The 27,224-nt window shown below is 40.0% G+C and overlaps 4 protein-coding genes across 4 annotated transcripts; all 4 read right to left on the reverse strand.

Annotated features, from left to right (window-relative positions):
* Positions 1-766: 766 nt before the first annotated feature.
* LOC140952340 (tubulin alpha-1C chain-like) lies at positions 767-4,200 on the reverse strand. Its single transcript, XM_073401762.1, has 6 exons — positions 4,071-4,200; positions 3,676-3,898; positions 3,060-3,208; positions 1,954-2,346; positions 1,301-1,588; positions 767-1,164 (listed from the first exon to the last, which is right to left on the reverse strand). The coding sequence occupies exons 1-6, from the start codon at positions 4,071-4,073 to the stop codon at positions 859-861; spliced, it is 1,362 nt and encodes a 453-aa protein (XP_073257863.1). The 5' UTR covers positions 4,074-4,200; the 3' UTR covers positions 767-858.
* A 3,054-nt stretch (positions 4,201-7,254) lies between these two features.
* On the reverse strand, positions 7,255-11,024 carry LOC140952343 (tubulin alpha-1A chain-like). Its single transcript, XM_073401764.1, has 6 exons — positions 10,884-11,024; positions 10,422-10,644; positions 9,243-9,391; positions 8,768-9,160; positions 7,805-8,092; positions 7,255-7,668 (listed from the first exon to the last, which is right to left on the reverse strand). The coding sequence occupies exons 1-6, from the start codon at positions 10,884-10,886 to the stop codon at positions 7,369-7,371; spliced, it is 1,356 nt and encodes a 451-aa protein (XP_073257865.1). The 5' UTR covers positions 10,887-11,024; the 3' UTR covers positions 7,255-7,368.
* Positions 11,025-13,314: 2,290 nt separating this feature from the next.
* On the reverse strand, positions 13,315-16,257 carry LOC140952341 (tubulin alpha-1A chain-like). Its single transcript, XM_073401763.1, has 6 exons — positions 16,117-16,257; positions 15,393-15,615; positions 14,741-14,889; positions 14,231-14,623; positions 13,789-14,076; positions 13,315-13,694 (listed from the first exon to the last, which is right to left on the reverse strand). The coding sequence occupies exons 1-6, from the start codon at positions 16,117-16,119 to the stop codon at positions 13,395-13,397; spliced, it is 1,356 nt and encodes a 451-aa protein (XP_073257864.1). The 5' UTR covers positions 16,120-16,257; the 3' UTR covers positions 13,315-13,394.
* Positions 16,258-23,332: 7,075 nt separating this feature from the next.
* Positions 23,333-26,686, reverse strand: LOC140951637 (tubulin alpha-1D chain). Its single transcript, XM_073400935.1, has 6 exons — positions 26,544-26,686; positions 25,847-26,069; positions 25,182-25,330; positions 24,683-25,075; positions 23,876-24,163; positions 23,333-23,717 (listed from the first exon to the last, which is right to left on the reverse strand). The coding sequence occupies exons 1-6, from the start codon at positions 26,544-26,546 to the stop codon at positions 23,415-23,417; spliced, it is 1,359 nt and encodes a 452-aa protein (XP_073257036.1). The 5' UTR covers positions 26,547-26,686; the 3' UTR covers positions 23,333-23,414.
* Between the last annotated feature and the right edge of the window lie 538 nt (positions 26,687-27,224).

Raw genomic sequence — 27,224 nt, forward strand, 5'->3', positions numbered from 1 at the left:
TTTTCTAGCCTGCAAATAAGCTATCCATTTGGGGGATAACGTGAGAAGTCACGCGCGATTGGCACCCGAGAGAAGAGGGGAGATTAAGGGATGCAGGAAACCTCCATTTCAATCGGCTGAAAAAAGCTCCTCCAAAGGTATTCATTCTGAGCCTCGAGGCGTAACATACAATCCGGAAAGTCACAAACTCAAGCATGTTAAGGCATGGAGCAATTTTGGGTCTCGACCCCCCGTGAATATAAGGCTGTTTTTCTTCTACGGCCATGCATTTTCTAAAAGTTGCAAAAAACTTTTGAGAAACTTTCTTTTGAGGCATTGAATTAATCAGGGTTGAATTGATGTAGTCATGTGAAACGTGACGTCATAATTATATTCAAAAAGAAATTGTTTGAAGCACGTGTAAATGTTTGTTTTCCGTACGAATTTTTTCCGCAGCCGCAAAGGAGAGAATAAAAGATAGAAAAGTGTCACATGACCTATGTTGCTTAATTACTAATTAAATAAAAACGTGAGTCAACCATTCCGGCCAGATTCAAGCGACAAAAGATGATACAATGACAAAAATACTGTTGGGAGTATTTAATATATATTGTTTGGCATCTCGCTACGGGAACTGATTAAGGTTACCGATTTTTCCGAGGTTGCCAAATTTTGGAAGTTTCTGATAATTTTTCACAAAGTTATGATCATTGTAAGATTTTATGCAAATTAACATCAGGCCACGCCTAAACATGCTTAAGAAATGACATAGATTATTATGACTAAATTCTTGCACAGCTTGTCACTCTTTATTTCAGTTATACAAGTGGCAGTTACAGATCCATAAATGACTGAGTTAAATTAATTTCATTTCAGTAATTAGTACTCGTCTCCTCCTTCTTCGTCTTCATCTCCAGCTTCCTGTGAATCCACACCCACTTCCTCGTAATCCTTCTCCAGAGCAGCCAAATCTTCACGAGCCTCAGAGAACTCTCCTTCTTCCATACCCTCACCCACATACCAGTGGACAAAAGCACGTTTGGCATACATAAGATCAAACTTGTGATCCAGACGGGCCCAGGCCTCAGCAATAGCTGTGGTGTTACTCAACATACAGACAGCACGCTGAACCTTGGCCAAGTCACCACCAGGAACAACTGTGGGAGGCTGGTAGTTGATGCCCACCTGAAAAATGAATCAGTTCCAAACATTTGTTGAAATTCGAAATGTTTGATTTAATGTTGATTTTCTTAACTTTTTGCAACTAAAAGAAACTAGGAAGGCTAGCAGCGAAGATAGCTAGACTAAGGAGCCAACAAACCTTGAAGCCAGTGGGGCACCAGTCCACAAACTGAATGGTTCTCTTGGTTTTGATTGTTGCTATAGCTGCATTCACGTCCTTAGGTACTACATCACCACGGAACAGCAGACAGCAAGCCATATATTTGCCGTGACGTGGGTCACACTTTACCATCTGATTGGCTGGTTCAAAACACATGTTTGTAATCTCTGCAACTGTCAACTGTTCATGGTAGGCCTTCTCAGCAGATATAACTGGAGCATAAGTGGCCAATGGAAAGTGAATACGTGGGTAAGGAACCAAGTTGGTCTGTCAAAAAGACAAATAACTTTTCAAAAATACTAACATTAATATTAACGCCACTAAAGAGCTGTTAAATTACGTCTTTCCAGGAATATCTGGGTTGAGATTCAGTCCATCCTTAGTCCATCCTTTAAACTTATTATCATCCAAATAGAAACATTTAAACAAAGGGGGTAAATGAATGAAGAATACCGCGAGCCAAAACACGTACGTAACAAAGGCTCCAGCCCAATCGTTACTGATAATACCTCGTCACTAGTAAACTACCATGGAATCTTGATAGCTTTTCACGCATTTCCTACCAACTCATTTAGATTACAACGCGTGGATATATGAAGGGTGGTTCGGCAGGTACGTTGTTGATATCCTACCTGGAACTCAGTCAAGTCGACATTCAGTGCACCATCAAAGCGTAGTGAAGCAGTGATGGAAGACACGATCTGACCAATCAGACGGTTCAGGTTGGTGTAAGTTGGTCTTTCTATGTCCAAGTTACGACGACAGATGTCATAAATAGCTTCATTATCCACCATAAAGGCACAGTCAGAATGTTCCAAGGTGGTGTGAGTGGTCAAAATGGAGTTGTAAGGTTCAACCACTGCCGTTGAAACTTGTGGTGCAGGGTAGATAGAGAACTCCAGTTTGGATTTCTTGCCATAGTCAACAGACAGACGTTCCATGAGAAGAGATGTGAAGCCAGAACCAGTACCTCCACCGAAGGAGTGGAAGATAAGGAAACCTTGCAGTCCTGTGCATTGGTCAGCCTAGGATATACATGCACATTGTAAAATTCGTTCAGTTTTCTTTTTCAGTTATATGCTTTGAATTATTCGCATTAAGTTTAAAACCACCGTTTATTTTGTTTGTTTTACATGTTCTTTATCAAATAGCTTGTGAAAGAAAGTGAGTTTCTTGAACATGTCATATTTCAGTTTTGTCCTTGGTTTATAGATTTTGATTATCATTGCACTGGATGTCGTGGATGGTAATGAATGACCAAAGATAAATGAACCACAAAAGCCACGCCAGGAAAATGTTAATGCCAGTTAGCCTTAAGTTAATGGAATTATTTTTTCCTAACTGATTAGCAGCATGTTCCTACACGTTCCTACATAGGCATAGTTATATCCGCAGTGAAACATTCAGTTCCGTTATTGGATTGACAGTTACTAAAGCCGGCTAATGGTGTTTTTTACATGCATTTTTATTTACTAGTAATAATCACTAGCCCGTCTCGTCAGTTTGAAGGTGCGGATAGTCTGAGTGTACAGGGTTCTCGAAATTAAATACAGAGGAGTCAACGGGGAAACAAAGCAAAAGGCCTGGGAAGACTCGGGCCCAGTCTCTCGGGTCCCTACTCTCCGACCTTGTTGATCCTTCGTTTTCCCAAGCGCAGATGGTCTGTAATATGCCCTACCGCCTTTAACTAAAACGAACTTTAAGAATTACTGAAACAGCACATGAACGTCACTCTTACCAATTTTCTCAGCTTGTCCAGAACCTGATCGATCATTTCCTTTCCAACAGTGTAGTGCCCACGAGCATAGTTGTTAGCGGCATCTTCTTTGCCGGTTATCAACTGTTCTGGGTGAAACAGCTGTCTGTAGGTGCCTGTGCGGACTTCATCTGCAGAAAGGAAAAAAAATTATGGTCTTAATTAAAGAGAAAAGAAACACTTCTGAGTGGGGAGCCTCTAGCGTTTGAGTGTTAGTTTTTGCGAGTAGGCTGATAGTGAACAGATAATCATTTCTTTCAATCATGCGAGACATTATTTTTGAAAATGTGGCAATGGCTTCCTTCAGTTATAAGCTGTATTGTGAGTTGTGCTATAAACTGAAAGCCAATTATCTTAAATGAAAGCATAAAACTATAGGTGCGAAAAGCAGCTTTCTGATCACAAAACCTTTTTACACTTCACTGCGTCATTAGATGCTTATTGGTGACAGCTGAATCAACTTGTGTACAACACTGCGAGGATTAGCAATTGTACCTGGAGAATAACTTATTCATGGGTAGTTCCGAGACAACGCCACCCATTTGAAGGAAATCCTCTTCTTTATACATGTAAGACTTCTTTTATAAAAAATTCTTACCAACAACGGTTGGTTCCAGATCGACGAACACTGCGCGTGGTACGTGTTTTCCTGCACCGGTTTCAGCGAAGAACGTGTTGAAAGAATCATCTCCACCGCCGATGGTTTTGTCGCTCGGCATCTGACCATCAGGCTGAATTCCATGCTCCAAGCAGTACAACTCCCAACAAGCATTTCCAATCTGAACTCCGGCTTGGCCAACGTGGACTGAAATACACTCGCGCTGCAAAAAAAAAAACACTAACAATGAGTAACCTTTTTCCCGCGTTTGAGGAGTAGTCTTAGGCGAAAATCAGAGTGAAACCTAAGCAAACGGATTTCATAACAAAGTTAAAGTTGAATGATCAAAAAGAATAACAGCTTTAGAAAACTTAAATGGGAATAAGTCTCGGTACCATTTTGCAATCTCGGTGGTTTCTATTTCTAGAAGGAAGTGAAGCTGGGAAATTGAGAATATCCAAGCTCCGAAATAGCAGTGACGGCTTTCGAAGAAAGGGTGTGGAATGAATAATTTCTTTCAAGCAGAAAACATTATATTTATTATGTTCCTTGACAACGCAGGTGTTCCGGGCTAATGGTTTGACTTCATAATCGCCAAAAATTTGCATAAATTCAAAATGTTAGAATGGAAAGTCTGTATGAGATTAATTTTTATTTAGATTCAATCTGATTACAATAAATTCATTGGCTTAGCGGGAAAAATAATGCTGACCAAAGCGACAGATACACAATGTGTGGTAAATTCAATGATAATATTTTTCAGGTTAATAGACCAACACCCTACTTTTTTTTTGCTTTTGCTTTGTTTATTTTTTTTCTCCTTTTTAAGGGAAAATTTTTGAAGCCTAAACTTTTTTTTACCTCAAATAACAAATGCCTGTAAAATTCACAAACCTTATTAAAATTTATCTATCAGCCGTATCACTTTTACTTGTATGTCCCGATGATAATGCCTAAATAGAAAGTGCAACACAACTTTGGTGATAACCGGACGGTATTGTAAATGCAAGTAAAAACAATTACAAAATGAGGTTTTTTAATATTTCTGACAAGCATTGGAAAAAGACAACCGTGAAAAACGCAAATTAACCTCCCGATTCAAACATATTTTATCACCTCAAAAAGAGGAAAAGAAAACACACTTCCGCGTCAAGAATGGCTTGCTCCTAAGCTAGAAACCTTATTACATTATTTATGACCATTTTTTTGCATTAATATTGCCTTCCCTTTCAGCCTGCGTGCAGCTTTCTCCTAAATAGGAGACCTCTGCACGCAGGTAAGCCTTCCCTTTGCCAACATAAAAGGTCCCCTTGTATAATTCGACAAATAAGTCATCAATTTTATTCTTTCTTAAACGTATGAAAGACTTCGCATAACAAAACAGGGACAAAAGAAAGGGGCAATTGATCAACGAACTAAAAGAAGCAACGAATCGAAATCTTATCATATTAATGGTTTTTTCTGTTCAGAATATCTAGTTGAGCAGTCTAAAACCGCCTTCAAATTTTGTCAGAGTTACACTATCTGTTATTATATTTCTCAAATTCTGACTTTTTTTTTTATAAACTAATGCATAAAGAGAAATTAAAACTCGCTTTTTGGAGGGATTGACAAGCATCGTTTTTAAAACAAAAAAGGTGAACCAGTGGGATCTTGAGCGAAAACGTATGAAACACATGGGGTACCAATGTCTTGGGAGAGAGTTCCTTCGCATAATTTTTATTGAACTTTATTTGATTACCAATATATTCAGTTGATGCCACACCTTGTCAGCAGCGCCTCTCTATCGGTTGCTCGATTTTGTCGTACTGCATGAACCGAGTAAGATCTTTGTTGAGCATGCAGAGTATGTTGCTAGGATATAGTTTCGAACCCAGGCCTAATAGCTGCGTGCTTGGTACAGCAGGCTCGGTTGTGACCATCGGTTTATCAATAAACGGATGCTCGCACTCAAAACAACCAGTTTGCCGAGAGAGAACGAGATTGACTAGTCAGAATTTGGGTTGCGGCGACCTCAAAGGTTTGAGTCAAGTAGAGTCCCCTTTTCACCGAAGACAAAATATCGGGTTCTGCTCGTAAGGTGTTGATGATGCCACTAAAATAGTAAGAAAATGTGGTACGACACATTTTACAGAGGTGATTACGTGTTGGGTAATAGCTTGCTTGCATTGTGTTGAGGCAGGGCAAAAGTTATCGTTTTTCTTTTCTCGGTGACATGTGTTTGGTCTCTCTTCCCTGAACAGGTTCCTAGTGAAAAAAACCCTTTCAAGTTTTTTTCAGTGATATCCCATTGAAAAAGGGTTAAAAACCGAAGGTTGTCGTCCTGTTTCAGGTCCTTTCTTGATATTAAGCAGTTTCAAGGTATGGATCTCTCAACGGCACAGTCCTAAGCAAAAACCTGGCTCAAGAACAGAACCCTTTTCCATATCTTGAGTGTAACTGCTATTTGACCACAAATATAAAGCGCGTTGCATGTCGAGAAGGTGAAGCCTCATGACCCTTTCGTGAACTTCTCAACACATACTAGACTACGAGCAGTCTCTCTTTTATCTTGGTCCGTCGAGCAAAACGTCCGAGACACGCAAATGACCACGCGCGTGACTGAAGGCGCTAGACGGCAGAGGCGCGCGCGTGCACTCCCTTACTAAGTCTGAAGAAAAAGAGAGGCTGCTCGCAGTCTAAACCCGTACAGAAGGTCCATCCTCGTACCTAGGGCTATTCCCCTAGAAAATAAGAGGGGCGCGGCCCGCTCGTCTTTTAGGGAGTTTAAGCAACGAGGACGTGGACGGCAACGAGAACGGCACAAAAGCACAAAACAACAACTTTGCACGTGCATTACGCTTTCTTGTACATTTCTTTGCCGTTGTTGCACTACTACAACGTGAAACCATCTAGTTTCTCGTTTTATGGAGGACGTGACCACAAGACGACAATTTTCGTTTTCTTTTTCGGAACTTAGATACAGTCCTTTAGAATTAACTCCTGAAAAATTCTCCAGCATTTGACAAATTGAATGAAATGATGGGGGTTTCAAAAAGCGTGAATTCGCTATTTAAGTGACGTCGTCGCTTCCGTTGCCGTCGTGGTTGCTTAAGCTCCTATCATGATCTAGGGGCGAGGTTTCTTAGGGCCTTTTACCGTGAAGTCTTGAGGTTCTTTTTTGACCAGAAAGCTATCCAGACTACGTAAAATGATTTTAAGCGCGGTTTTAACATGCACGAGTCACTGCAATTAAAATTGTACACTGGGCTAACAGTGAGCTAGAACTCACTGACTTTCAGGCTTAAGATTTTTGACCAATCATAGGGTATACCAGGAGCTGGTAACCGGGATGAAATATTGTAAACAATGCTTCTACAGCTATCCTTTTCCTGTCTCTGCGAAGCCCCGCATGCTCGGCCTTCAGGAAAAGTCCGCAACGGTACCTTTAAGACACGGGCATCTGGTCCCAATATCTAGCAAGTGAAAACTGAGCTAGTGTCTGTGATAGGATGAGTCTGGATGCTTGTAGACTCCGTGCTTTTTATGGTTTCTCTCTCCATTGTGGGTTTCAAGTCGAGACAAATACGTAAACTTGAGTCAAGTAAACGAGAAAAGTGCTTTATTCAATGAAAGACGGTTATTCTAAGATAAACTTTTACACGTGCAGTATACAACTTTCCCTCCGAGCAGCTCTTTGCATTATTCAGTTAATTAATACTCTTCATCGCCTTCCTCTTCCCCTTCAACAGCAGAATCCAAGCCAACTTCCTCGTAATCCTTCTCCAGAGCAGCCAAATCTTCACGAGCCTCAGAGAACTCTCCTTCTTCCATACCCTCACCCACATACCAGTGGACAAAAGCACGCTTGGCATACATCAGATCAAACTTGTGATCAAGACGGGCCCAGGCCTCAGCAATAGCTGTGGTGTTACTCAACATACAAACAGCACGCTGAACCTTGGCCAAGTCACCACCAGGAACAACTGTGGGAGGCTGGTAGTTGATGCCAACCTGTAAAATTAATCAGTTCCAAACATTTGTTAAAATTCGAAATTTTTTGTTTAATGCTGAGCTTCTTAACTTTTTGCAGCTAAAAGAAACTGGGAAGGCAAGCAGCGAAGATAGCTAAACTAAGGAGCCAACAAACCTTGAAGCCAGTGGGACACCAGTCCACAAACTGAATGGTTCTCTTGGTTTTGATTGTCGCAATAGCTGCATTCACATCCTTAGGTACTACATCACCACGGAACAGCAGACAGCAAGCCATATATTTGCCGTGACGTGGGTCACATTTCACCATCTGATTGGCTGGCTCAAAACAGGCATTTGTGATTTCAGCAACACTCAACTGTTCATGGTAGGCTTTTTCAGCAGAGATAACTGGAGCATAAGTGGCCAATGGAAAGTGGATACGTGGATATGGAACCAGGTTGGTCTAAAAAAAATGTGTGAAATGAATTAAAGTCACAATATCGACATACAGCGGTAAACGTTGGTAAAGGAATCTTCAATGCCAGACTTATCTAAGCAACTTCAAAACTTATTCCGACTTCTTAAATCTAAAAAAGATGTTATTTTCAGTTTTTGCTCTTAATTACTTAAAAATTGAATCCGGCTGAATTCAATTCTGATAGTTCTTTATAGAGAAAAAAAAAAAGAGTTCTAGCACTCAAAAGCAATTTTAAAATTTTAAAAGTTTCTATAAATTGAGATCTAGCAAATCTTTAGCAGCTTTCATACATTCCCTCTTACGTGGTCGGGTTAAATTTCGTTTCCCTTGGCCTTTCCGCGCTTTAATTTCCAAGCGAAGCGAAAATAGGGTCCGAACTATTGTTACCGTTACTTGTATAATGTGGCCTGTGAACAAAAGTGAATCTATCAGAACGTCTTCAACTTGTTCAGATATTTATCATCTTATTTTTTTAGCCTGAATTTCAAACATTACTTCAAGTTGCTTACTCCCTTAGTTTTCATTAGTGTTTAGTGATGCTCCTCGTATTTCGTCGGTACAGGAAGACTGAGAGGACAAAAGCTTTGCTATAAAATTCGACTAGCACTATCACACTATAACCACGCCCATCCAAGGTTGAGTGATTTGTGAACATCTTACCTGAAACTCAGTCAAGTCAACGTTCAATGCACCATCAAAGCGCAGTGAAGCAGTAATGGAGGATACGATCTGACCAATTAGACGGTTCAGGTTGGTGTAAGTTGGTCTTTCTATGTCCAAGTTACGACGACATATGTCATAAATGGCTTCATTATCCACCATAAAGGCACAGTCAGAGTGTTCCAAGGTGGTGTGAGTGGTCAGAATGGAGTTGTAAGGTTCAACCACTGCTGTTGCAACCTGAGGTGCTGGGTAGATAGAGAACTCCAATTTGGATTTCTTGCCATAGTCAACAGACAAGCGCTCCATGAGAAGAGATGTGAAGCCAGAACCAGTACCTCCACCAAATGAGTGGAAAACAAGGAATCCTTGCAAGCCAGTGCATTGGTCTGCCTAGTAACGAATAGATACAGCTAATATGGCTGTCTTGAAAGAAAATTATTAAATGGAAAAAAATTAAAAACGCTATACTTACCAGCTTTCTAATCTTGTCGAGCACAAGATCAACAACTCCTTTTCCGACAGTGTAGTGCCCGCGAGCATAGTTGTTTGCAGCGTCTTCTTTGCCAGTTATTAACTGTTCTGGGTGAAACAGCTGTCTGTAAGTACCACAGCGGACTTCATCTGAAAAATCATAGTACATGATATGCTCAGTCAAGTCCCACTCGAATGGCACGTCTTTACGGTCGGTTTAAGGAGTCTGCTTAGTCACCGAGGAGGATTTCATTAACGTCAGTCTAAAAGCTTCTGCGGTTACACGAAAAAGATTATTAGACTGTCTCTGAACTTATCCAACTCTAAAGACCGTTTGCATCTTCACTGGTGGACGCGAGCGGTTTGGAGCTCATACGTTTGAACGCGTTCAAACGGACTCATTTATAGCAATTCAGATTTGCTCGTGGCTGTTCAGTCGACTTTTTTAAAAGTCGACTTTCAGTTCTATATCTTATTAGTAGGCCCATACTGAGGAATGGATGACTGTCATATTCTATTAGAATCTGCCACACCTGGAGGAGGGTGAATAAAATACCTGCCTCGCGTTCCAGTTACCACAAGAATGTTTCTCCTGAATCAGTCATGTTAATTATTCTTAAAACAATTGCAAGTCGGCGGGTTGAGCGGAAGGGAAAAAAAACAGAGTTTTTTGGATGAAGACCCTTGACATCTAATTGGCTACTGTCTAACAGTCAATACCGTTGGACTGTATGTCTACCTTTTTGATTTTATCTTAAGCAATACCCATATCATTTATAGGGTCCATTCGATCCTGAATGTTTGGACAAACAGCAAAGTAATTGGAAAGAACATAACGAAACATTCAGCCGACCCCGAGCTCCTAAAAGAGTGTATTGCTTTGATTTGCTCTTCTGCCATTAAGTCCACCTTTTGACCCTTTTTTTTTCTATTTGTCGCAACCATGTTACAACGGCTACCCATAGACAATATCCTGCATTAAAATGGTATTTTAATTTTGCTCTGATGCTCATAGTTATACCCTTCCCAAAACAGAAATCTAATTGTTTCTTAAACTTACTTTGCCAAACAAAAATTCAGTAACTTGTTTCATTTTAGGTTTATATATAATAATTGTGTATGTTCTACAAGGAAATAATTTTAAAAAAGAAAAACCTGTAATTTACAGAATGCATCTCACCGACTACAGTGGGTTCTAAATCAATAAACACAGCGCGAGGAACATGTTTTCCGGCGCCGGTTTCGCTGAAAAACGTGTTGAAAGAATCATCTACCACGCCGACAGTCTTGTCGCTCGGCATCTGACCATCAGGCAGAATTCCATGCTCCAAGCAGTACAACTCCCAACAAGCATTTCCAATCTGAACGCCGGCTTGACCAATATGAACAGAGATACACTCACGCTGAACAAAAACAAGTTAAAAGAGAACTAAGAATTCTGTTTCCATATATGTAGTTTGTCGTATATTTAATGTTAAGTTTTTCATTTAATGATCTGGATGAAGTTTTAGCCATGAAGTAAATTTCGTTAGATGCTAAGTACATACCACTACAATTCGAAGGATTATGCTCTAATTAACAAACAATATCGTCTATTACATCTTACACCTTACATTCTAACAGTAATTACAAAAATTCTTACCATTTTATATCACCGTTTAGTAACAACGTTCGTTAGATTCGTCAGATAAAACTTTTTTCCTTCAGGAATATGTAGTAACGGCACCTCCCGATGAAGAATTTGGGTTTATGTTTTTTCTCTTCAAATTTGTTTTGTTTGAAATCGACAGGTTAAACCTCGAGAGAAAAGCCGCAACGCTTAAACAATAGCAGGTATTTGTGGGGCGAATGGGAGCGTTAAGCACGCAAGAATAACTCTCAATTTAAGACCATTTCAGCAAAGGTTGAAAGAGACTTTAGTAAGGAAGTTTTCTGTGGGGGCATTTGCAGATCAGACGGCTTCAACATCGGTTCAACCTGTTCTTAATATCTAAAAAAAATGGCGAGGAAGGGTGGGAGGGAGTCTTGGCTCATTTTTGTGCACATGCGTGCCTTCGACAAGCAAACGGGGGAAGGATTGCAAAGGTTTTTAGACTATGTATTCGGCCACCATTTCAACCAAAATGATCAGCCTGCACAATTTTTAACAAGATCAAATAAGTTCAGTGCTGAGCATGAACTGCTTAAATCTTCTTTTGTCCAGTCGAATTGTCAGAGGCACCCAACGGCAATTTTCGGAAAATATCTGTTCGGAAGACGATTTGAGATCTAGAATTTTCGGAACATTTGTTGTAAAATTTCTTGCTTTCCTGCCTCTCCTAGGATTTTCGAACATCTACAAAATGGTATAATTACCCATTTTTAACGGATTTTTACGCTAAAAAAGGCCACCTAGAATTTTCGGGAGCCTTTTCCTGGCTGAAATTTTCGAAAAGGTAAGTTTTGATCCCTATCATTTTCATTAGACTTTCAGCTAGGAAATCCGAACAGATGAAAAGTTTTTAGGGTATAAAAATATGCCTACATCTACCGTTTAAATACTAAAATACGTTCAAAAATGCTATGTTAAGTGGTTTTGAACTATATCCTCTTTGGGTGCCCCTGAATTGTAGCCAAGATTTTCAGGCCAACCCGATTAAAGCGTTCAGATCAGTGTGCGTAACGGGTCCCAGTTCAGAAAGTAGCCAGCTGTAAAAATGGCGGGAGGGGGGAGGGGCAGGGGCAGGGGAGATAACGAGGGAACTCCTCGTCGATTGTCCCTTCCAGGCATCCTTTGCATTAAATTTGAGTTGACACTTTTTTGTGATACAATATTGTGCGAGCAATTAAAATGGTGGTGAAACGCGGTTTATCTCAAAGCGTTCTACAAATCAAAACAAACTATTCAGGGGTATTATTATAGGGTAAATAGACAGTCACTATGCCTGAGGACACTGACCACTATCTAAGGACTCAGAACGGCAATGCTAGACCAAACTGACTGGCAGGGGAGAATCCATGTTGTCCGAGCTAGCGCTCGACCAAACTAAGGCGCGTGCTTTCAATACTAATACTAATACTAATACTAATAATATTAATAATAATAATAATAATAATAATAATAACAACAACAACGGTCTATTAACAGCTTTTGTACCTAGTGTCTATACATCTTTTGTAAATATCCAATCTCCTTCTCTCATTTTTTCATATTAGAATATTTCTGATTAGGTCCACAAGTATTTGTGGCATATCAGACCACAGACTCATTCACAGTCGTCTCTTTTCATTTGTACGTGATCGTGGGAGATTGGTACGTCATCTCCACGGCGAGCACAACGATTTCTCAGAGGCCTCTTTTTGTCGAAGGGAGACTGGGGAGAGGAAAAAATGATGGGAATGACGATGGGAAGAAAAAAGAGGCTCGCCTTTTCCCTCTTCCCATCGTCCACCGCGAGCTACTTTTTTTCGCTATTTTTATTGGAGTACCGAGCGGAAGCCCCTGCGAAGGACTACGTGCATCACTTCCCTTGTTTTTTCACGAAAACCGCGACCGTTCTGAAGGGCTTTAGAGTTCTGGTTACGAAATGATTGTGGCTTCATTTCCGGACACTGTTTCATGGGAAGCAAGTAAGAAATGACTGGGAAATTTGCTGATTTCAGTTGAGCTTTATGGTATTGTACCTCATCTGAAATGAAATTTCACGTTTTTGGTTCGTCAAAACAAGGAAAAGACAAATCGATATTGAATTGTTTTGCTCTCTCTTATCAGGACACTGCGTAGATCAGTTCTATCCAGCAAACAAAAAAAAACGTCTAAATTTGGTCAAGGCCAGCTGATTATGAAATTTAAGCACTAGAAAGAAAACCGATACAAAAGAAAGTCAAAAGTACATTTTCCATTATATTGTTAGCACATTTACTTCAGTATTGAGTAGTTTGGTATGCATTGTTTTTAATCTTCTTTTTTGGGCTATAAGATACTAAGGAAACTGTCATATGAAATGTAGGAGAAATAGGTGACACATCAACTCTCTTGACATAAATCAAACCAAAAAGAAAAATAACTCTCCTAATTAAAGACACACATTAGGTTAGAGGTCAACTCAAGCTTTTATTAGGAATTTTTAATTCCAACCACACTTTTTCTCAAATCATGAGGATTGCTCTGTATTTAGTATTCATCTCCTTCCTCTTCACCCTCTGCCTCAACAGAATCCACACCCACTTCCTCGTAATCCTTCTCCAGTGCAGCCAAATCTTCACGAGCCTCAGAGAACTCTCCTTCCTCCATACCCTCACCCACATACCAGTGGACAAAAGCACGCTTGGCATACATCAGATCAAACTTGTGATCCAGACGGGCCCAAGCCTCAGCAATAGCTGTGGTGTTACTCAACATACAAACAGCACGCTGAACTTTGGCCAAGTCACCACCAGGAACAACTGTGGGAGGCTGATAGTTGATGCCAACCTGAAAATTTAAATTTAAACTAGTCTTAAGTTCATTCTCCTAAGTAAGCACTAAAGTCAACATAAACTTTTTTCTTCAATAAAGTTTTACACACCTTGAAGCCAGTTGGACACCAGTCCACAAACTGAATGGTTCTCTTGGTCTTGATTGTTGCTATAGCTGCATTCACGTCCTTAGGTACTACATCACCACGGTACAGCAGACAGCAAGCCATGTATTTGCCATGACGTGGGTCACACTTTACCATCTGATTGGCTGGCTCAAAACAGGCATTTGTGATTTCAGCAACACTCAACTGTTCATGGTAGGCTTTTTCAGCAGAGATAACTGGAGCATAAGTGGCCAGTGGGAAGTGAATACGTGGATAAGGAACCAAGTTGGTCTTGAAAAAAAAAATGCATATCATCAGCTATGTACCATTCAAAACATGAATGAAACAAAAAGAGTTGTACAAAGCAAAAGTTCTGATTTGCTGATAGGTAACTAAAAAACAAGCTTTGATAAAGCTTTTTGTATTGGAATAGTAACTACGCTACCTGGAACTCAGTCAAGTCAACATTCAGTGCACCATCAAAGCGCAGTGAAGCAGTAATGGAGGATACGATCTGACCAATCAGACGATTCAGGTTGGTGTAAGTTGGTCTTTCTATGTCCAAGTTACGACGACAGATGTCATAAATGGCTTCATTATCCACCATAAAGGCACAGTCAGAATGTTCCAAGGTGGTGTGAGTGGTCAAAATGGAGTTGTAAGGTTCAACCACTGCTGTTGCAACCTGAGGTGCTGGGTAGATAGCAAACTCCAATTTGGATTTCTTGCCATAGTCAACAGACAGACGTTCCATGAGCAGAGATGTGAACCCAGAACCAGTACCTCCACCAAAGGAGTGGAAGATAAGGAATCCTTGCAAGCCAGTGCATTGGTCCGCCTGGTGAGGATAGAACAGACAAAATAATGTTTTAACGGAGCAAAAGGAACTACTGTACTTGTTGTTTTTCTTTCGAAATCATACTTAAATGGAAGAAATGTTCGGCAAGTTACTGACCAGTTTTCTGATCCTGTCCAGAACAATATCAATAAGCTCCTTTCCAACAGTGTAGTGTCCACGAGCATAGTTGTTAGCGGCATCTTCTTTGCCGGTTATCAACTGTTCTGGGTGAAACAGCTGTCTGTAAGTGCCAGTCCGAACCTCATCTGTAACAAAAAATGAAAGACCATTCAGTTACACACTGCTCACTTAAGTGTGAAAGCCACTTGTAGAAATAACACATTATTTTCTTGGTCCTATCCTGTGGTTGGTCTGCTGTTGCTAAGGTAAAACAAAATGGCGGTAACAACAAAAGGAAACAACATTAATAAGTCTTATAGCAACGGTGCTACTCGGAAGAACTCCACACACAAAAAAGATGTTTACAGCACTACACAGAATAAAAAATAGGACCAAAACACGAAATAATTTTCCATCTTTCGGGGAGGAAACAATGGCAAACTTTGGTTAATAATTAACCAATTTCTATCTTTACCAAATTCCTTCCTTTCTAACATCGGCGACTAAAAATTAACAAACACACTTTGAATTTACCGACTCAACTCACAGAAGAAGTAGACTCATGAAATCCGTGATTTACATTTCTAAACTAAAAATTGACCTCGTCAAGTTTTCATGTGGTTTTTAAGCAATTGTGGTATTTTCTTACCGACAACAGTGGGTTCCAAGTCTACGAAGACAGCACGAGGAACGTGTTTTCCAGCTCCAGTTTCGCTGAAAAACGTGTTAAAGGAATCATCACCACCGCCGATAGTTTTGTCGCTCGGCATCTGGCCATCTGGCTGAATTCCATGCTCCAAGCAGTACAACTCCCAACAAGCATTTCCAATCTGAACCCCGGCTTGACCAACATGGACAGAAATACATTCACGCTGTGAAAAATCAGGGAATATTTTAATTAAATTCGTCTCGGTACATGAAAAGATCGACGTTGGAACTGGGCCTAAGAGTTGTTATTGCTTCCTATAAAGTTTACTACCGTTTTTTCTCGGTTAAGAAAGCCAAGAACATAATAGGCAACGTCTGTGAGTTTCAAATCAAGGTTCGATTCGAGGTGAAATGTTACAAATTATTATAAAATGGCGGACTTCTCGAAAAGTTTAAACGATCCTTTTCTTCGGGATTAAACCCTTGACTTTTAAAAATTTCAATCCAAAAGTACTAAAAATTCGGTTGAAAGAAACAATATCATGTTTTCAAATTTTCTGCAAAGTGCAGTGTGTTGGAAACTTGATTGAGCCAAGAACGATTTAATACTACGAGCTCGAATTCGCGCGCAAAGTCTGAAGAATGCAATTTCGAAATCTACCCCAAAGACAGACACGATCAAAATCTAACCGGTAAAAATAACACTATATGACCTTTCTACTTACCATGATTTTGATTTAGAATACAAGAAATGAATGAGTCGAAACTGGGAATTGAACAGAAGTCTTCTTCTTCTTCAAGGTGACGCCTTTGAACGAAGATCAGCAACAGTTGTGAAATATGCAGGGCTGGACGCGTTCGGCGCCTTCTTCTTAGTTGTTTCATAGCAACTGCCAAAATATATTGACATCAAAGTGACAGTTGAAACGAACCTAGACTGTTCACAGTCCCCTATTTTTTCGTGAGATCGTTTAGACATACCGCGTCTTACCGTCACGGGTATCTTGATTTTCAAATGTACCGAGGGGGCGGGCGTCGGGGATTATAGGTCCCCGCCCCCTAAGTATTTTGGACTCATGCAAGATGGCAGCCCGTAACGCAAAGCGCTCGATCTCGATGATCTTACGGAAAATAGAGGACTGTGAACAGTCTAAATCGAACCCGCATAGCATTGACTTCAGTTTCTCTCTTAAGAATTAAAATGAGTGTCAGTATACAATACCCTTTATTTAACGTGGTTAATGTTCTTAGCTAATTAGATACTTTAAAACATGGACTGTGTGGACTACGGACTGTGGACTGGGTATAAAATTGTGACTAGGGTATAAAACATGGACTAAGAACAAGACACGGACTGCCCAGGGACCACGGACTACGTTGGTAAAAACGATGCTAATTTGTTCTAGGTAAGGTGTGATAAAATAGATCCCTAAATAGCAAGACACGCGAGTTTAAGTTATACTCCAAGAAATTCTTGTTTGAGGTGTGGTGCCCAGTTCTCTGAATCCTGAGCCTGATCAAAATGCTATTTTCTACAACCATTTTTAAACCTGGTCTCGGTCTCTAACATGTTTACAATAGTCACTGGGGGGGGGGGGGGGGGGGAGAAGGGTGTAAATTACGTCATAATAATCATCGCTTAGAATATAACGTTGGATGATTATTTTATTTCGGTGATCATTCACGTATAGTTGAGTAATCCCTCCGCACTAAATATCGCTTTCTTACATGGCGGAATGCCTTTATATTGACCTTCTCGTCTGAGTTATTCATTTCCTCATATCCCCAAGGCTTAATTTGAAATGAAATAGTGGCATCTATGAGAATGTTATTCTGACTAACACCAATACTACTTTTTTTTTGTTCGGTGTTCTTACTTGTTCAAAACCATATGGTTTTCACCGTGACGTCATCAAATTGTAAAGTCAAAATAGCGAGGTTTTACGAATTCTCATTTACACCAGGTTGAAGATAAACAAAAACTAAATCTTTGTACGAGTTTCCAGTCCCGAAGCATGTTTTATTTCGAAAACACAGCAATTTGTAGTCATCCGAGTTTTTACGGTGCGTGACACCAAAATAGGAATGCTGTCTCTTTAAAAAAGATTTTCAGCAGCATAACCATTTCAAGTATTAGAAGATATGTTTATGCGCACGTATGCTAGTTCTCGAGTGAAAAGAAAGAGCTTCTATAGAAAAAGTGAACTCCAGATAATTTTGTCGATTTCCGGCCGCCATACTGGTACACTAAAACGGCACACCCATATTGGCGTCTCCATAGAAAGTTCTACAAAAATGCGTGAAACGTTTCGGCAAGTAACTCAGAAACTGTGGGCCACAAAGACCTGAGACTTAGACAAATTATTTATATATTAGTCTTTTATAATATTTCATTTTCTTGGCTTCTTCCAGTTGACGGTTTCCAATTTATTTTTTTGTTGCGTGACAGTGAAAACGATAGATAATTGAATTCTCTTCTAACTCCTCCTTTTTATAAAATTCAGATTTTCCCACAGGTTCCTGAGGTCCATTTGTTTGTTGATCAAAGGTTAAAGCAAAGTGAATTTATAGTATTGTTCTATTCTAATTCACTGATTGTGTAGTAAAACTGAAAATACCGTGAAAGAGCTTATAAGCCTCACTCACCCTTTCCACAAAACGTTAACTATGAAAAAACTATGAAAAAGCGGATTTGGTATTCAGTACAAGGCATTTACCCCTTGCTAATACGTCACTCAGTGCTCCTTTATTTTGTCCTTAACTGGTAAAGTCGTAGTGTGGATTTAGCAAACTGGTTTCTTTCACGGAGTAGTCATGTGGTCTTGTGCTGTACAGTGATTTCCTTTAGTTTCTTATCTTTGCTCTATCAGAAATTGACCTCTGATCATCCGGCGTGTCTAATCGAACAAAATCGAACCAAAATTCAATCGAACCCAATCGAACACCAATCGTTCGATTGGGTTCGGTAATCGAACATCTATTTTAGGGTTATAAAACAATAGTGACTATTGTTGTCACGTTCTCATCTGCGTGGTGAAAACAATAGTCCGCAGTCTCAAATCAAATCAAATCAACTTTATTGGTACATCCAATTAAAATGGGTTTTCACATACCAATTACAATAAAATCTAATATGAACAATAGAAATTCAATATAAACATTTGAAAGTGAAAAAACATTACCATACTATTTAAAAAATATAAAATATGCATAATTACACCTATTGAGTGTCAATGGCTTAAAAACTCGTCAAGGGCACGTCCTTTAATCGCATTCTTAAAAACATTAAATGACTCTATGTTTGCTAAACTTTCTGGAAGGTCATTCCAGAGCTGAACAGCCCTATATGAGAAAGATCGCTGACCTGTTGCTGATCTAAAAGATGGTACATGAAGTTTATCTTTATTCCTAGTATTTCTAGTATGCATCTGCCTTCTTGTCGAAAACTTATTACACAAGGATGGTGGGGCTAATCCCTTTATACATTTGAAAGCCATTAAAATGTCTCTAACCTCCAGTTGCTTAGCAACCGGCAACCAGTGGAGTTCCTTTAACATCGGCGTGATGTGCTCATACTTTCTTGTGCCAGTCACAATCCGTGCCGCAAAATTCTGAACTTTTTGAAGCCTAGCAATGTTCTTTTTTGTTGTACTAGACCACATGGAGGAACAATAGAAAATCTTGCTGAACACTAATGAATTTATGATGGTTATGAGCGTAGACCTATCAAACAAATGTTTCACACGATTGATTTGGCACAGGCTACCTGTACACTTAGATACAACATCGGTCACATGTTCGTCAAAACTAAGGCGCGAGTCCACGATGACCCCCAAATCTTTTGCAGAACGAGACGGTAGAATCTCCTTACCGAGTAGCGTAACTCCAAAACCCTCCGGCACACGAGCTAACATCTGCGGGGTTCCAAGAAGCAATAACTTAGTCTTATCTGGATTTATCAGCAAGCTGTGTGTGCAACACCAGGCGGCAATCCGTTGCAAATCTTCGGATAAATGTTCCACAGCCATAGCTGTCTCCTGGACAGGAAACGAGAGATAGAGCTGGGAATCATCCACGTAACTCTTTAGTGAGCACAGGTTAGGGACAGCTGGAAGATCGTTGATGTATATATTAAAAAGCGCTGGTCCCAAGATCGACCCTTGAGGTACACCATAAGCTACCTGGCGAGGATCTGACACCTCACAACCAATCCTCACCCGCTGATTCCTGTCCGTCAGATAGCTTCTAAACCATTCCATGGCCTGTATAGACACACCCAGTTCTCGAAGTTTACGTAATAGGATCCCATGCTCGATACTGTCAAAGGCCTTTGACAAGTCCAACAGAACCAACGCTGTGACTTGTTTTCGATCCATTGCTTCGAGAATCATATCGGACATGAAAATATGGAGTGTTTCTGTCGAGTGCTTCTTCTTGTTTCCATTTTGATGTTCAGTTAAACAGTTCTGACGTGTTGTGTACTCCGTTAACTGATTAAGAGCTGCTCGTTCGCAGATCTTAGACAGAGCGGGTAGCAGTGATACTGGCCGGTTGTTATTAGCAACCTCATGATCTCCTTCCTTTAATATCGGTATCATCACGGACTCTTTCCAAGCAGATGGAAAAACTGATGTTAAAAGCGATCTATTTATAAGCTCTGTCAGAACTGGAAGTATAACTGGTAGAGCATCCTTGATCACACTCATGTGTAACTTATCCATTCCTGGTGCCCTGTTCAAAGGAAAAGACAAGATGATCTGGTGTACCTCAAAGGTAGTGACTGCGCGGAATCGGAATTCATCTAGTTGGAATAAGTTCTTGGATGAGGGGGGCTTATACGCTGGAAGAACGTTAACTGAAGCAAGCCTCTTAGATTCAGCTGCAGCCCTTGCCCCCACAGAAGTAAAGAACTCATTGAACTCGTTCGCCAGTTCCGTCATATCCCTTGAGTACACCGGTTTCGATTTCTCTTTTGACGGGATACAGTTCCGTATTACCTTCCACATGGCACTACTACTCTGATTGCCATTCATCTCCTTTTGAACATGGATCCTCTCAGCATCATATAGCCTTCTCTTAACCTCATTACGAGACCAACGGTAATGCTCCCAGTCCGTAACAGCGCCCGACACACGAGCAACTCTGTGTACTTGGTCTCTCTCATCCATCAGCTCCTTGATCTCTTGATCTAGAAATGGACATTGCCGATTTCTGACTTTCCTTTTCCTGACAGGCGCATGACGCTCCAGGACTGCGTTTTACACTGACTGACTGTTTTCCCTGTCTCCAGTAACAGCCCCAGAAGTCTTTGCGAAAGTTAACTCGACTCGACCTAATTGACCACTCCAGAAAATACCATACATACCATATTGCTCTTTGTTTGTCCCCCCACAATTTTGCATAAGCATTGTCTTCAATTCCTTTTGGGAGTTAAAATGGCTCCAAGAGAAACACAATGCTTATGCAAAATTTTGGGAGGACAAACAAAGAGCATTGTTACCTGTAGATAAAATGCACAAGGGGAGGGGACAACTGACCATAATATTTATCATCTTCTAAATATTATGGATATTTACAGCCTAAATCAACTGATCAAAGAACCAACTAGAGTATCCGCCTCACATTGACTTGTGCTTAACTAATTGCACTAAAAAGTCTCTCATTCAGGTGTGGTCCACGTTGGGATCAGTGACCACTCTCTTGTCTTCATGACTCGTAAGGCAGGGTATCTGCGAACTAGTACTCACAAAACTAATGAAACTAGGTATCTTAAGTTCCTGAACCAAGCCGACTTTCTGGCTCACTTCAATCAAGTAGATTGGGAGGGCATTACAGTGCATGATGATGACCCTGTTATACTCTGGCAACATTGGAAGGAAAATTTGTTGTCCATTACTGATTAATAAACATGCACCTCTAAGGAGGAAAAGAGTCAAGGGTAAAAAATCTCCTTGGATTACCTATATATACGTAACTTATTACGTTGCATACGCAAGAGATTTCCTAAAACGCACCCATGCCAAGACGAATGACCCAGTTACCTGGCTAAAATTCAATAAAGCCAGAAACGATGTCAATAATTTCATAAGAGTCGCAAAAAGAAAATACTTAAGTGAAAACTTAAACGCTAAAGTTAAAAAGCAAAGCAAATACAGGAGGCTTTTAAAGAGCTGCAGTAACGTGATAACAATAAATCTACCGCGTCACAGAAATTAAGACGGGAACAGGTGTTGATCGATTCAGGGCCTCATCTGATATCGCTGAGGCTTTTAATCCTCACCTCACCAGAATCAGCGAAGACCTAGCTAATAAAATTCCTAATTCAGATGTAGACCCGCTAACCTACGTAAAGCAAACTAACAGTTCTTTCAGCTTCCGTGAAATCACCAATATTGACGTCCTCACCCTGTTAAGAAAAATTGCCACAAACAAGGCTACTGGGCTTGAATAAATTCCGTCTAAGCTCCTTAAAATAGGCAGACACTCTTGCCCCCTCCCTTACTGCTTTTATTCAACCGATCACTTCCGACGGGAATTTTCCATGATTGGAAGAAGGCAAGTGTCCCACTTTCAAGAATGGTCGCAAGTTTATCTAAATACAATCTATTATCGAATTGCCAGTCAGAATTTCGGTCGTTGAATAGTGCTGCTTGAAGCCACAAACTGGTGTGTTAATATTGACAAAGGTCTCCTTAATGGGGTGATTTTTATCAATTTAAAGAAGGCCTTTGACATGGTTTCCCATGAAATTGTTCTCCAAAAATTGGTCAACTATGGCCTCAACCAAAATTGTCAGCTGGTTCACATCCTACCTATCCTAGGAATCAACAATGTAGTGTCAATGGCCATCTATCCGCCGATAGTCAAATTAATTGTAGGATCCCTCAAGGTTCTCTAATTGGTCCATTACTTTTCTTATTATACATTAAAGACTTGCCGAGCTCATTGGACAACAGCACCGCTCCAATGAATGCGGATGGCACCAGTATCAGCTTTGCAGCCCCAATGAACTATAATGATCTTGAAATGATGATCAACACTGAGTTAGCCAACATTAACACTTGGCTTCAGGTGGCTGAACACAGTTTTCGCAGTTTGTGAGTATATGTCATTTGCCAAATCACGGCAAGAGAAGGGTTGCAGCTCACAAGCTGAAACTTGGCAAGTGAAAAATACACTGATGAAAGATTTTGATTGACAGGTAAAAGTTGACATTTTCGTAGTTTCCATGGCAACATAAACGATTGAAAACAACCTTAAAATTTCACTTTTGCTCAGTTGACAAAAAACTCACGCATTAGATTTTCCTATAAACTTACATATAGCTAACTATAATTAATCATTACCTTTTGAAACTTACTTGACTAAATTGTAACAGAGGGGTTTTTAGATAATCAATAATATAATTTTACTGTAATTATTAAATGTCACAAAAATCGTCTGTTCAACTTCCATTTTAAAGTTCTCATTATCTAAAATACAGAAAAAGTAAAAATTCCTCCAAATATCACAACATTTTAATGAGTAGATTTTGAGAAATCGTCTTCTGTTTACCATTGCTTTTTTGCTGCAATGTTTGTTTGTCTAAGTTAAAACAATCGCCGTCACGCGAATTACCGCTGACCGCCCACAAAACTGTGTTCAGCCACCTTAAAGTTAACAACCATAGCCTAAATGTCGCTAAAACTGAATTCATGACCATTGGCTCCCATCAGCGGCTGCAAACCCAAGCCAAGGATTCCATCTAAGCATGTATCGAGGGTAAGCAGATCAAAGACTTGACTTGGATATCTCATGTTCGAGTCATTTCAGTTCTATCCATACGATTCAGCTAATAGCCAAACATTTGCCCATAGATTTCTGTCAATTTTTTGGCAATTATGTCATGCATGGAGGATCATAATTTCATAAAAATACATAAAAAAAGGTAATGAACACAAATTTCAATTTAAACACCCGCTTCTTTATTGACTTGCAAACATACATTTAGTTTAGCTGAGTATCTCAGATGACAGTAATGCATCTAGTATTCATCTCCTTCCTCCTCTTCACCCTCACCCTCAGCAGAATCCACACCAACTTCCTCGTAATCCTTCTCCAGTGCAGCCAAATCTTCACGAGCCTCAGAGAACTCTCCTTCCTCCATACCCTCACCCACATACCAGTGGACAAAAGCACGCTTGGCATACATCAGATCAAACTTGTGATCCAGACGGGCCCAGGCCTCAGCAATAGCTGTGGTGTTACTCAACATACAAACAGCACGCTGAACCTTGGCCAAGTCACCACCAGGAACAACTGTGGGAGGCTGGTAGTTGATGCCCACCTGAAAAATTAATCGATTGAAACAAATTGATTACAACATGCCTTTTTCTACCTTAAGTTTTAAGGTGTGTAAAAGCTAAGAGCAACTTCCGTGTCATGGATGTGAAACATACGAATACGCAAACTGATTTCAAAAAAAATTAAGACGGCTTTACCAACCTTGAAGCCAGTTGGACACCAGTCTACAAACTGAATGGTTCTCTTGGTCTTGATTGTTGCAATAGCTGCATTCACATCCTTGGGTACCACATCACCACGGTACAGCAGACAGCAAGCCATGTATTTGCCATGACGTGGATCACATTTCACCATCTGATTGGATGGCTCAAAACAGGCATTGGTGATTTCAGCGACACTCAACTGTTCATGGTAGGCTTTTTCAGCAGAGATAACTGGAGCATAAGTGGCCAGTGGGAAGTGAATACGTGGATATGGAACCAAGTTGGTCTGTAAAATAATAATAAAAAAATCATATAATTAGCTACCATTCAAATCACGATTACTAAAGCAAAAACTAAGATAGGTTACTAATTATTACATGCATGTTATAGAGCTTTTTTTTTTCATTGAAATAACTTCAGTGTTCAATCTAGAAATCAGTCAAAGTGGGTCATGTTTCACATGGCATTTTAAATAAATTGGGTCATTCCAAAAATGGTCTGGGTTTAAACCTTTGAACAACTGACATCACCCAAACACAGCTGTATCACAGTGTTTCTTGCTGAGCTTGAGGCAGTTGGCTCTTGAAGTTCAGGAGCTTGACTTATTGAACTGACTTCTCCAGCTTCACCATCCTTATCCAGTCCATCTTTGTGTTCTTCAGTAAATAAGGTAACTTTTTTTGCATCGGTATGACCCCACAATTATTCTGACGCAAAATGAAATTATTTCATTTTGCGTCAGAATAAAATATTTCACGTCAATGAAGCACAAAAGTGGCCCAGATTAAACACTGTAATTAGTTACCTGGAACTCAGTCAAGTCAACATTCAGTGCACCATCAAAGCGCAGTGAAGCAGTGATGGAGGATACAATCTGACCAATCAGACGGTTCAGGTTGGTGTAAGTTGGCCTTTCTATGTCCAAGTTACGACGACAGATGTCATAAATGGCTTCATTATCCACCATAAAGGCACAGTCAGAATGTTCCAAGGTTGTGTGAGTGGTCAGAATGGAGTTGTAAGGTTCAACCACTGCTGTTGCAATCTGAGGTGCTGGGTAGATAGCAAACTCCAATTTGGATTTCTTGCCATAGTCAACAGACAGACGCTCCATGAGCAGAGATGTGAAGCCAGAACCCGTGCCTCCACCAAAGGAGTGGAAGATAAGGAATCCTTGCAAGCCAGTGCATTGGTCCGCCTGGTGAGAATAGAATAGATTAATTTTTAGCAGAGCAAAAGGAAATACCTTGGTTTTTTTTTAGAGAAAATACTTAAATGGAAAAAGTGTTCAGCGAGTTACTGACCAGTTTTCTGATCCTGTCCAGAACAATATCAATGAGCTCCTTTCCAACAGTGTAGTGTCCACGAGCATAGTTGTTAGCCGCATCTTCTTTGCCGGTTATCAACTGTTCTGGGTGAAACAGCTGTCTGTAAGTGCCAGTCCGAACCTCATCTGTAGCAAAAAAAATGTATATGAAGGACCATTTGTTTACTGTTTGATCACTAATGTTTGAAAGTCACTTGTGGAAATAACACATTATTTTCTTGGTCCTATCCTGTGGTTGGTCTGCTGTTGCTTATAAGGTAAAACAAAATGGCGGTAACAACAAAAGGCACTTAATTTGGAAACAACATTACTAAGTCTTATAGCAACGGTGCTACTCGGAAGAACTCCACACACAAAAAAGATGTTTTCAGCACTACACAGAATAAAAAAATAGGACCAAAACACGAAATAATTTTCCATCTTTCGGGGAGGAAACAATGGCAAACTTTGGTTAATAATTAACCAATTTCTGGCTCTTCCTTTCTCACATCGGCGACTAAAAATTAACGAACACACTTTGAATTTACCGACTCAACTCACAGAAGAAGCAGACTCATAAAATCCGTGATTTACATTTCTAAACTAAAAGGTGACCTCGTCAAATTTTGATGTGGTTTTTAAGCAATTTTGGTATTCTCTTACCGACAACAGTGGGTTCCAAGTCTACGAAGACAGCACGAGGAACGTGTTTTCCCGCTCCAGTTTCGCTGAAAAACGTGTTAAAGGAATCATCACCACCGCCGATGGTTTTGTCGCTCGGCATCTGGCCATCAGGCTGAATTCCATGCTCCAAGCAGTACAACTCCCAACAAGCATTTCCAATCTGAACTCCGGCTTGGCCAACGTGGACAGAAATACACTCACGCTGTGAAAAATCAGGGAATATTTTAATTTTAAAATTCGTCACTACCATACCGACAAATTTGATTACTCGAATAAGATTTGTTATTGCTTACTATAAAGTTTACTACCGTTTATCCGCGGTTGAGAAATAATAGGCAACGTCTGTGAGTTTCGAAGCGCGCACGGTTGTATTCGTGAATCATTGTTACAAACAATAAAATGGCGGACTTCTCGAAAAGTCTAAACGATCCTTTTCTTTACACTATTGAAATTTTCTAAAATTTCAATCCAAAAGTACTAACAATTCTATTAAAAGAAACAGTATCATGTTTTCTGTTTTTCTGCTATGTGTTGAGGACTTGATTAAGCAAAGAACGGTTGAATACTACAAGTGCGTGTGCTGAATTGAAGGAGTCTGAAGGAGTGAAGAATGTAATTTCGAAATCCACCCGCAGGACTACCTAGGACACTTTTCAGTTAAGACCTTTCTACTTACCATTTTGATTCAGAGAGTTAACTTAGTAAGAATACTAGGAATGAGTCGAATTATTGAACAGAAGTCTTCTTCTTCGAGGTGACGCCTTTCAACGAAGACCAGCTACGGTTGTGAAATACATGAAAGACTAGGCGGGTCGAGCGCTCTTTTTATAGGTGTTGCATTTAGTGGGTTTCATAGCAACCGTCAAAAAATTAACATCAAATTGTCACATCAACATTTTTTAAGTCCCTTGGGACCCAGGGTCTTGTCGGGGAGAGGAGAGGGGGCTATCGTTCCCAGTCGCTCTTGGGGACTTTTAGAGATACACTGTCAAAAAATTATAGACGTGCATTTCCCCTATATTTCAATTTTCACGAAAGAATAAATAAATAAAATAGATAAAAATAAAGAAAATTATAAAACTTTCTTGGATTGAAAAAGAAATCGTAAATCAACCTTTAATTTAACGATGCTAATATGTCCTGTTCTATTTCTTTTGTATTTTCTTCTAATGAAAGGGGTTTTTTGACTTTGACCCGCTTAACAACTGCATGCGGACACCCCGTTATAGGGACACTCTCTATGGCCCCCTTAAAGGGCGGATTTAGGGGTGGACCGCGGCCAACCCTTTAGTTTAAAATTTTGTATTATTCATTATAGAATTCTCAGAAAAGTTTCTATATAGCTGGCAAGTGCGCA

This window comes from Porites lutea, chromosome 11, assembly GCF_958299795.1.
Source record: "Porites lutea chromosome 11, jaPorLute2.1, whole genome shotgun sequence".
In the NCBI taxonomy this organism is placed as follows: Eukaryota; Metazoa; Cnidaria; class Anthozoa; order Scleractinia; family Poritidae; genus Porites; species Porites lutea.